The sequence below is a fragment of the Pectinophora gossypiella genome, chromosome 7 (assembly GCF_024362695.1).
Source record: "Pectinophora gossypiella chromosome 7, ilPecGoss1.1, whole genome shotgun sequence".
In the NCBI taxonomy this organism is placed as follows: Eukaryota; Metazoa; Arthropoda; class Insecta; order Lepidoptera; family Gelechiidae; genus Pectinophora; species Pectinophora gossypiella.
In genome coordinates this window covers 84,294-95,000 of record NC_065410.1, presented here as the reverse complement: position 1 = coordinate 95,000, position 10,707 = coordinate 84,294, and the positions used below count along the sequence as shown (strand labels likewise).

Below are 10,707 nucleotides of genomic sequence, written 5' to 3'. Positions count from 1 at the left end.
TTATATGATACTCTTCCAATGTCTGGGGGTCGGTATTTTCGAGGCATTGGAATTCTATGTCTTCCTCGCTGGCCGGATGCATGACCTTCAGGAAGCACTCCTTTTCTTCGATTTCCCTATCTGCCAAGTCCCCGCCGTCCAGGTGTTCTAGGGGTCTCCCTCGCTTCGCCTCATAGAGTTTCGCCGCCTCTTGCACCCGAAGGTCCAAGGGGAGGATGCCGGCTATAATTAGGGCTGCGTTTAATGAGATCGTGCGGTAACCCCTGCAGATTTTTTGTGCAAATCCCCTTTGTATTGCGTTTAATTGTTTTTGCACTGTTATTTTTGCTGCCGCCGCGGCCCAGACACTTGCTGCGTAGAGTATGGTTGGCTCAATTACTGCCATGTATATGGTCCTGATCACCTCCGGGTTCAGTCCCCATGATATCTTTGCTGACCTCGCCAACAACTTGTAAAGGTTTGTTGCTTTCCGGCAAATATTTGCAACATGCGTGTTGAACGTTAATTTGTGGTCTATAGTGAGACCCAGTATTTTTATTTCCTCTACAAGCTGTATGGCGGTGTCGCCCATGTGCAGAGATGGGATTTCAAACTTCATCTTGTTGGTGATGATGATTGCGTTGGTTTTATGTGGGGCAAATTTCAATTTATTACGCTGTCCCCATCCCTGCACATGTTCGAGAGTGTCATTCGCCTGTTCCTGAAGGGCAGAGACTGAATGGCCAGAGAATACCAGGACCACATCATCGGCGAAAGCTTGACAGTATACACCCCTGCTCTCCAGTTCGTTCAATAGCGGATCCAGTAACAGGTTCCAAAAAGTAGGACCACCGATGGAGCCCTGTACGCAACCTTTGTTTGTGCATTTCGTGGTTTCTTCTCCGGCATATCTGACCGTGACCTTCCTGTCGCTTAGGTAACTATTGACCAACTTCCGGAGATTTGGCGGGCATTTTTTCTCCTTGAGCTGGATCTTAATGGCTGGCCACCAAGCGCTGTCAAAAGCCCCCTCTATGTCCAGAGATATTACTATATTAATTTTGTGATCGCTAATATTGCGTCTTATATGCTGGAGCAAGTCATAGAGGGAGTCTTCCGTACAGCGCTGGGGGACGAAGCCATACTGTCTGGTATTCATCCTGGGTAGGGTGTGCCACCTGATCCTTCTGATCATCATTTTTTCCATCACCTTCCCCAGGACTGAGAGTAGCCCAATCGGTCGGTATGATTTGGGGTTGGTGTAGTCAGATTTGCCAGGCTTCCGTTAGGTTAGGTTAGGTTAGGTTAGGTTAGGTTAGGTTAGGTTAGGTTAGGTTAGGTTAGGTTAGGTTAGGTTAGGTTAGGTTAGGTTAGGTTAGGTTAGGTTAGGTTAGGTTAGGTTCCCGTGTGGAGTTGCTGATCTCCCATCGGGCGCGTCCCCAGGTGGCGGATAGGGGAATGCCCCCCCAGATATGGGGGGGTACCGGCTTCGGCCGGCGCGGACCAAAACAGCGTGGTGGAGTCACCCTTGCTCGTGGCCCTCTGCAGGGACGAGGTGGTGCGCAGAGTGGACACAGGAGGGTGACCATCCGACGGCGTCTCTGGCTTCGGCCAGACGACAGGGGCTTCGGCTCCACCGTTGGCAGGGGCGGCGGGTCCGGCAGCAATGCCGGGCAATGGCTTCGGCCACCGTCGGCCCGACCCGTAGCCCAGACGCAACGCTGTCTGGAGCGGGGGCCGCCTTCGCACTGAGCGGAGGGGGCCGCGAGGAAGACAACCTCTGTAAAAAATTACCGCAAGCTTAAGTTGGTGGTGTCCGGCGATGGGCTGGATGGTCTGACGGTCAGGCCGCTAGGACTACCCTGGGGAGACAACCCCAGTAAATAAAACCGTCCCAGATGTACTGGACCATGGAAGCGCTCAAAAATTCAACTACCCACGCTGGCAGCCGGGAAACCGGTGAATCCAGCTTAAGGCCCCCAATCGTATGTGGGGGGGGCTGCGATCGCTCCGTAGGCTCCGATAGCCTTCGTAAATCCCCGACTCAAAGGGTAGACTTCTACCCGGCGTTCGACGCCACTACTACCGGACAAGACTCGCGCGCGCCAACACCATCCGCACTTCCCGAAGTGCGGGTGGTGCTGGAGCGCATCCCCACACCGATTTCGAAGTCAGCACCTAATGCTGAAGGAGCTGCTCCTGGGCCTAGTGCTCAGTCAGAGCAGCCAAGGTCACGTCCTTACTCCGCTTCGTCCTCGGACGAAGTGAGTAGTCTAAGGACAGTGTGCTCGATGGAGAGTGTGACCTCCCTTCCGGAGGGCAAGCTGTGGCGAAAGCGGAAGACAGCTTCGCTTTCGGACCCGTCCTCTGACGATGGCAGCCAAGTGCCGGAAACAGCACGCGGCTCGCCCGTCCTCAGGGCTCGGGCCAAGAGGGGTAGGGGACGCCCTCCCACTACCGGCGAATACGTCGGCCTTGCGAAAGCCAAGGCCGAACATAACCGTGCCGTGCGCGAAGCGCTCAGGCTGCAAGCCGAGGAAGAAGTGGCCAAAGCGGCCAAGAGGACTTTCTACCTCCGACGGTCCAACCCATCGTCGGAGACGGAAACCCAGCTGATGGACTCAGGCTCAGAAGCCGTCTCGCTTACGGCTGCAGAGCTGCATGAGAAGGCGAAAGAGGCGATTGGCATCGTTCGCAACGTAGCTGTGAAATCGGGACAACTGAAGGGTACGTTCGTACGTGCCCTGAAGGATGCCGCACAGCTACTCCAAGAGTCTCTGTCTGCCCTGCATGCCACGTCTACCAGCGATGAAACGCGCAAGCTGCAGGAACAGAATGCTCGCCAACAGGCGAAACTTGACGCGCAGCAAAAGGAGATAGACGTGCTCCGTGGCGAGATGCGCCAGCTCAAGGCCTCTTTGAATCCAACTCAGAGAGTGCCGTCGCCTGCTCCCGAACCGCTTGCAGAGAGCCCGCAACCGGAGTCGGCGCCGAGAGCTGTGCGCTCCTTACCAGCAAGACGTGCGAATCCGCCGCCAGCCACGAGCAGTAGAGCCGTGTCTGATAAAGAGGAAGGCCTAGTCGCGCAGATCATAAGCCAAGTTGGCTTCATGATCGATGCGAAGCTGGCAGGCCTGGAGGACCGGCTCCTGCCTCCAAAAGTGACGCGTCCACCGCTGGCGGCGGATCGGAAAAACGCGCTCTCATACGCTGCTGCAGCGAAGGCGTCTGCTGCTGCAGCGAAGGCTCCCGCCACAACTGTGGCTAAGAAAGCGACTGCCACAGCGGCCACGGCCGCTAGCACCTCGCGTGCTGCCCCGTCTGCGGCCTTGCAAGGCCCGACTGCGGCGGCCAGTAGTTCGGCCTCTGCGCCTCCGAAAAAGAGGAAGACGCGAGGGGGGAGGAACAGGAAAAAGAAGGGAGGGACCAATGGCCAGAGTGGGGCCTGTCCCCCACCTTCAGGGCCTGCTGGCGCCGGCTGGACTGTTGTCGGCAAAGGTCGTAAGCAGAAGGTGGCCTCAGCCCAACCGCTGCAACGCCCCAAGGCGCCAAAGCTGCGTCCTCCGCGTTCGGCTGCGGTGGTTGTGCAGCTACAGCCAGCGGCAGCGGAGAGAGGAACAACATACGCGGATATCCTGAGAGAAGCCAAATCCAAGGTTGATATACAGAGCCTTGGTATCACGAGCCTCAGGATTCGCAAGGCAGCAACCGGCGCACGTGTGTTGGAAGTTGCGGGTGCTACAAGCACCGAGAAGGCCGACTCCTTAGCCACAAAGTTGAGAGAGTCGATGAGCGGAGACGTTGTAAAAGTCTCCAGACCCACAAAGTGCGCAAACATGCGCATTGTGGGACTGGATGACTCCGTCTCCACTCAGGAGGTGGTGGAGGCAGTTGCCAAAGCCGGAGGATGCACGGCCGACACAATCAAGGCTGGCGCTATCCGCGAGGGTGCAGGCGGAATGGGTTCAATCCTGCTGAGCTGTCCCATAGCAGCCGCCAAAAAGGTGGCTGATGGCGGTCGCCTCTTGGTGGGCTGGACCTCCGCGCAGGTCAAGGTCCTGGAGCCACGTCCTATGCGGTGTTACAGATGCTTCGAGGTCGGTCATACTCATGCCCTGTGTGACTCCGAAGTGGATCGTAGCACTCAATGCTACCGATGTGGCCAAACCGGCCACCAATCTTCGGAGTGTTCTGCCACCCCGCACTGCACAGTGTGCGAGGCGGCGCGAAGACCGGCAGAGCACCGATTGGGCGGTTCAACATGTACTGCCCAATCCAGAAGTAGAAGGAAGAACCGCAATGGACCAAAGGTTCCCCCGCGTCCTTCCCCCCCGCAAGCTGCGGGACGAGCCGGTGAAGAGCACATGAGCATCAATTGATGGCTCTAAACGCTCTACAGGCCAACATCAACCACTCTGCCAGGGCTCAGGACCTGTTGATCCAGAGCATGGCAGAGTGGCTGATTGACGTGGCGATGGTTTCGGAGCCATACTCAGTCCCTCCTAGGGAGAACTGGGTTGGTGACCGGACCGGAATGGCGGCACTGGTTACACGGACTGGGGCGGGATTGCCTCCATTTGCGCACATTGTGCGGGGTGGGGGCTATGCTGCCGCTGTCCTAGGCGATGTCACACTGGTCAGCGTGTACTTCTCGCCAAACCGCAGCCTGTCCGACTTCGAGCAGTTCTTGCTTGAGGTCGGTGTGCTTGTGGGGCGGAGGCGCACTGTCCGTGTGATAGTCGCTGGCGACTTGAACGCCAAGTCGACGGCCTGGGGCTGCCCGGCGACAGATAGTCGTGGCGAGGCAGTTGAAGAGTGGGCGCTGACCGCCGGATTGACCGTTGTCAACCGTGGATCGGTGAACACGTGCGTGCGGCAACAGGGCGGCTCTATCGTGGACGTTACGTTCGCGGACGCTGCCCTGGCGCGCTGTGTTCAGAGCTGGGAAGTGCAGGAGGGCGTGGAGACGCTGTCGGACCACTTGTACATCCGATTCAGTGTGTCCACGCTCCCTGCTACCCCGACGAGCCCGATCCGAGCCCTGGAAGGCAACGGTCCCAAGTGGGCATTAAAGCGCCTCGATTATGACGCGCTGGAGGAGGCGGTCATCATAGAGGCGTGGCTCCATCCCGGGGTCTCTCAGGATGTCGAGACGGAAGCTGAGGCAATACAGGCGGCTATCGCAAGAGTTTGCGATGCCTGTATGCCGCGAGTCAGAGCGCTTCCTGGTCGGCGAGCGGTGTACTGGTGGTCCGCCGAACTCTCGCAGCTACGCGCGTCCTGCGTAGAGGCGAGGCGCCGGTACACCAGAAGCCGAAGACGTCGCATCCGAGACGAGGTGCTCACAGCACAGGCCGCCGATGCGTATAGAGAGGCCAAGAGGGCCCTGCAGGTGGCTATCGGTGAGGCCAAAGACTTGGCGGAACGAGAGATGCTGGAGTCTCTTGACGCCGATCCGTGGGGCAGGCCGTACAGGATGGTGAGGCGTAAGCTTCGCCCCTGGGCTCCCCCACTGACTCAGAGCCTCCAGCCGGAGCTTGTGAGCCAAGTCGTGTCGGCCCTGTTTCCGAACAGGCCTGAACACACGCCTCCACCGATGGCACTGCGCGGCGAGCCAGACGAAGACGCCACGAACAATGAGGCAGAGGTGCCCCCTGTGACCGAGGCAGAGCTGCGGGTGGCGGTACGCAGGCTTCAGGCCAAAAACACCGCCCCAGGCCCCGATGGTATTCCCGGCCGTGTGTGGGTTGCTGCCCTAAGGGCAGAGGACGCGTTAGAGCCATGGCTGAGGGCTCTTTTTACAGCTTGCCTGGCGAGGGGCCAGTTTCCGCACCGTTGGAAAACGGGGAAACTGGTCCTGATTAAAAAAGACGGTAGGCCGGCAGATGCACCGTCTGCTTATAGGCCCATAGTGCTGCTTGATGAGGCGAGTAAGCTCCTCGAGCGAGTTATCGCCGCTCGGATCATCGAGCACCTTGAGGATGTCGGTCCGGACTTGAGCGCATACCAGTTCGGTTTCCGCCGGGGCAGATCCACCATCGACGCTATTGCGCGGGTGAGGGCCCTAGCGGACGCCGCTGTAGCTCGGGGGGAGGTCGTCTTGGCGGTGTCTCTGGACATCGCCAACGCCTTCAACACCCTGCCCTGGAGCTGCATCCGGGAAGCGCTCAAGTACCACGAGGTGCCCCCGTACCTCCGCCGGTTGCTAGCGGCATACCTCTCCCTGAGGGCCGTGAGCTTCCCGGCGTCTGAGGGATGGCGAGAGTGGTCAGTGTCGTGCGGTGTTCCACAGGGTTCGGTCCTCGGCCCGCTCCTGTGGAACATTGGCTACGACTGGGTGCTGCGTGGAGCGAATCTCCGAGGGGTCGACGTAACTTGTTACGCCGACGATACCCTTGTGACGGCTCGAAGCAGCACCTACCGAGAGGCTGCCATTCTCGCTACGGCGGGCGTGGCTCACGTGGTGGGGAAAATAAGACAGCTGGGTCTTGAGGTGGCACTGTCCAAGTCGGAAGCCTTGTGCTTCCATGGGCCTCGAGCAGCGCCGCCAACTGGTGCGCACATAGTGGTGGGGGGAGTTTCCATCGGCGTCAAATCGACGATGCGTTACCTAGGCCTCGTCCTAGACAGCCGATGGAACTTCCGTGCGCACTTCACCGGCTTGGCGCCAAGACTGGTTGCTGCTGCTGGCGCGCTTAGCCGGCTGCTGCCAAACATTGGTGGACCAAAGGTGGGCTGCCGACGCCTGTACTGCGGGGTGGTCCGATCAATGGCCCTGTATGGCGCTCCCATATGGGTAGACGCTCTTAGCGCCCATAACAGGGCCCTCTTGAGGAGGCCTCAAAGAGCCATGGCCACAAGAGTGGTGAGGGGGTACCGTACCATCTCGTTCGAGGCTGCTTGCGCCTTGGCCGGTACCCCCCCATGGGAGTTGGACGCCACAGTTCTGGCCAGTGTTTACCAACACACGGCTCGAGCGCGTGCTGACGGTGGTGCGCCGTCTCCGGAGGAGATCTCGAGACTGAGACATAACGCTCGTCGAGATACCCTCCTGAGATGGCTGCAAACGTTGGAGTCGCCGAGCGCTGGTCACAGAACAGTGGGGGCGATACGACCCGTTCTAGACGAATGGGTCGATAGACGGTTCGGGGCGCTCTCTTTCCGCCTGACGCAGGTCCTGTCCGGGCATGGCTGCTTTGGCAGATACCTGTGCAGGGTCGCTGGAAGAGAGCCGACCCCAGTCTGCCACCATTGCGGCGCCGCCGAGGATACGGCGGACCATACTCTCGCCGCATGCCCAGAATGGGCTGAGTCGCGGACGCGACTCAGGTGCGTGGTGGGCCAGGATCTGTCGTTGCCTGCCGTGGTCTCGGCCATGGTCGGCAGCGAGAGGGCCTGGAGGGCGGTATACTCCTTCTGCGAGGACGTGGTGGCGCAGAAGGAGGCCGCCGAGAGGTCGCGGGAGGCCGATCCTGCGTCTGACCCGATCCGTCGGACTCGGGTGGGACGGAGGAGGTTGGCGCATGATCGGCGCGTCCCGTAAGTGGGGATGCTGGTGACGGATGCGGGGGGCGTCCGTCACCCGGCACTAAGTCCCCGTGTTGGTAGGCGCGCGTGTGTTCCGCGCGTCACTGACGATTAAGAGCACCACAGTGCTCACCGAGCCGGGTCCGTATGGACACCGCCTGGGAGTCGCGGATGTATGCGGGCGCGTCCCCGTGGCTCCCACTCAGGCGGCAAGATGAACACCGTTGGGTTTTAGTGGGTAGGCGGGATACTTGAGATCCCGGAGTCCCACATAACCCGTCGTCATCCCCATGGCGGCGGGTATGCGTAAATGCATTTCCCAACGTTAAAAAAAAAAAAAAAAAAAAAAAAAAAAAAAAAAAAAAAAAAAAAAAAAAAAAAAAAAAAGGTTAGGTTAGGTTAGGTTAGGTTAGGTTAGGTTAGGTTAGGTTAGGTTAGGTTAGGTTAGGTTCCCCCCCAATGGGTTCTCGCCTTGTCGTGGCGGGGGGGCTCAGTAGCTGTGGAAGTGATTGGAAATGCCGCTTACTCCATATCACTTCCACAGTGAAGCTAAGAAGAACCCAACGCGCGGCGGGTCCGCTCAGATAACTCTGGGCGGGCAACGGCTTCGGCCACCGTCGGGCAACCCGTAAGCCTGCACTTGGTGGGGTCGCAGGAACGGGGGCCGCCTTCACACTGAGTGGAGGGGGCTGCGAGGAGATAACCTCTATAAAAAATCCGCAGGGAGGAGGCGAATTCCGCCTTCGCGCGGCTGGTTCGTCGGTCGTCAATGTACGGCTGGCGGACAGGCTTCGGCCACAGTCGGGCGAACCTGTTACCCTGACTTGCGGTGGTCATGTCTCGCGGCATGTCTCAGGGCCAGGGGGGCTTGCCTTAACCGGCCGGCCCCGAGAGGAGTAAACCTCACTAAAAAATCTCCAAAGTCTTACGTTGGGGCACCTTCGGGTCCTGCGCGGCGTAAGGCGCCTGTTACAGGTGGCGGAGGGGATACCTCCGGCAGCGAGCGGCCATCGCTGGGGCACCGCCCGACCCCCCAGGCGGATTAGGGTTACCCGGGTACAGAGGGCACTGCCCGGGTGGACTGCTTATATCCCTCACTATCGTGGGAATCAAAACTAATGTCGAAAAAACCTGTTGTGGAGATAGTGGATTTAAGACACAAATATAGACGGACCGATTTTTCAAACGACTTTGGCGAAGGAAATGGAAACGAATGCGCGCGATTTGGAGAAGAGAAGGAACTGCCTGCGGATCCCACCAATCCGGGGGCGGCCCTCTCTTCTGTTGCTGGAACTAGTGGCTGCTCTAGAGCAGCTGAAAAGCCCCGCAAGGGCAAAACGAAGGATGGGTCGATTTTGGACCCGGGACCACTGGTGCTTAGCGGCAAGGACCAGCGGTTGAAGGCACAGGCTCCTAAAACTTATAAGGGCAATGTTGAGGGAAGCTTGGAGAGTAGGGAGAAATGCCTTACTAGGCAGGAGGAGGAGACGGCGGTGCTTGTTTCGGAAGCAGATTCTGACTGCTCCGGGATGGACACGGCCATCTCTTACTCAGATGGAGGTTCTGTCGCTAGCGGTAGGCGACGTAATAAGAGGAGTGCCCCGGATGCGGACAGCAGCGGCGAGTCATGTGCCAGCTCTATCATCACTGCGCCCGCACCGAAAAGCACAGCCAAGCGAGGAAGAGGTAGACCGCCCACCACTGGGCACTACGTCGGCCTTGCAAAGGCGAAGGAGGCCCTTGTCAGTGCTCAACGGGCTGAACTTGAGCTACAGGACGAATCGGAGGTCCTACAGTCAGCCAGGGAGCTCGCGGCTGTGCCCGCGGACTGCCTCGAAAGACGCGTGGAGAGCGGCGTCAAGGTTATTCTTGACGTCGCTCGCAAATCGAAGAACCTTAAGGGCACCTTTGTAAATGCCCTTAAGAAAGCTGCCACTCAAATTGAGCAAGCTGTGGCGGCAATGGCGGAACGGACTTGTGACGAAGAGGTGCGGGTTCTGCGTTCTGAAAACGCAGAACTGAGAAAGAGGGTGGAGAACCTCAGCGAGGAGATGGTCAAGCTCCGTGAGGACCTCGAACATCTCTCCGCGGAGCGAACCCGCACCAATGCGCCCAAGCAACAATCGGAGGATAGGAGTATGGCGGATCAGCGGGCAGCCATAATCAGCGATATCGATCGCATGATTGATATCAAGCTTGCCAGGCTAGAAAACCGCCTACTCCCACCGTCGGCTTTTCGTCCACCCCTACAGGCGGACCTCAGCAGACCTGCGCCGCAGGCAAGTGGAGCCAAGGCACAGGCTCCCAAGGCAGTGAAAGCGCCAGCAGCCAAGGCAGCTAAAAAGGCTGCGGCAGCAGCGATCCCTCCCACCCCAACGCCCACACGTGGCAAAGCGACCCCTTCACAGGGATCGCAACCACCAGTGGAGACGTGGAGCGAGGTGGTGCGGAGAGGTAAAAAGGCGAAGAAGGTGCGCAAAGCTGAAGCCAATCCCGCAGCCCAGACCACGTCTAGCACGCCTCCGGTGAGCCATGTAGACACTACAAGGCCACGCGGAAAGGCGATGCCGAAAAAGGCGGGAGGCAGTGGAAAAGCCAAGGCTCTCTTGCGCCCACCAAGATCAGCCGCGGTCACATTGACCTTACGGCCAGAGGCGAGTGACGAGGGCTTGACATATGCCCAGGTGCTCACGAGGGCGAGATTGGGAGTAGACCTCAAGCAGCTGGGCATAGACGGTCTCCGTTTCCGGTTGGCTGCCACGGGAGCTCGCGTTCTAGAAATCTCCGGTAAGGAGAGTGGAGACAAAGCTGAGCTCCTTGCGGCAAAGTTAAAGGAGGTTCTGCCAGAGGCGGTAAAGGTGACCCGACCTATAAGGTGCACTGACCTGGTCATATCTGGTCTGGATGACTCTGCCACAGCGGAAAGCATCACGGCTGCGGTCGTGGAGGCAGGAAAATGCTCCGCTGAGCATATCAGAGTCAGTCCTATTCGGATCGGGGTGTTTGGCGTTGGCAGCGCGCTTGTTGAGTGCCCTGTTGAAGCGGCCAAGACATTGGTAGAGAGCGGGCGACTCCTGGTTGGCTGGAGTGCGACCCGCGTGCGGGCACTGGGGCCTAGGCCAATGAAGTGTTTTAAATGCTTCGAAATTGGGCATACTGGGCTCCAGTGTCAGTCGCAGGTAGATCGCAGCCGGAACTGCT

The 10,707-nt window shown here is 58.9% G+C and overlaps 1 protein-coding gene across 1 annotated transcript; it reads left to right on the top strand.

The window, feature by feature from the left end:
* Positions 1–1,889: 1,889 nt before the first annotated feature.
* LOC126368259 (uncharacterized) lies at positions 1,890–4,358 on the top strand. The gene has a single exon (XM_050012155.1). It carries the CDS (start codon positions 1,890–1,892, stop codon positions 4,356–4,358), a length of 2,469 nt encoding a protein of 822 aa, XP_049868112.1.
* The last annotated feature ends 6,349 nt before the right edge of the window (positions 4,359–10,707 follow it).

Bases quoted from the DNA above. Each gene is read 5' to 3' on its own strand.
- LOC126368259 (XM_050012155.1), top strand. From the start codon at position 1,890: ATGGAAGCGCTCAAAAATTCAACTACCCACGCTGGCAGCCGGGAAACC.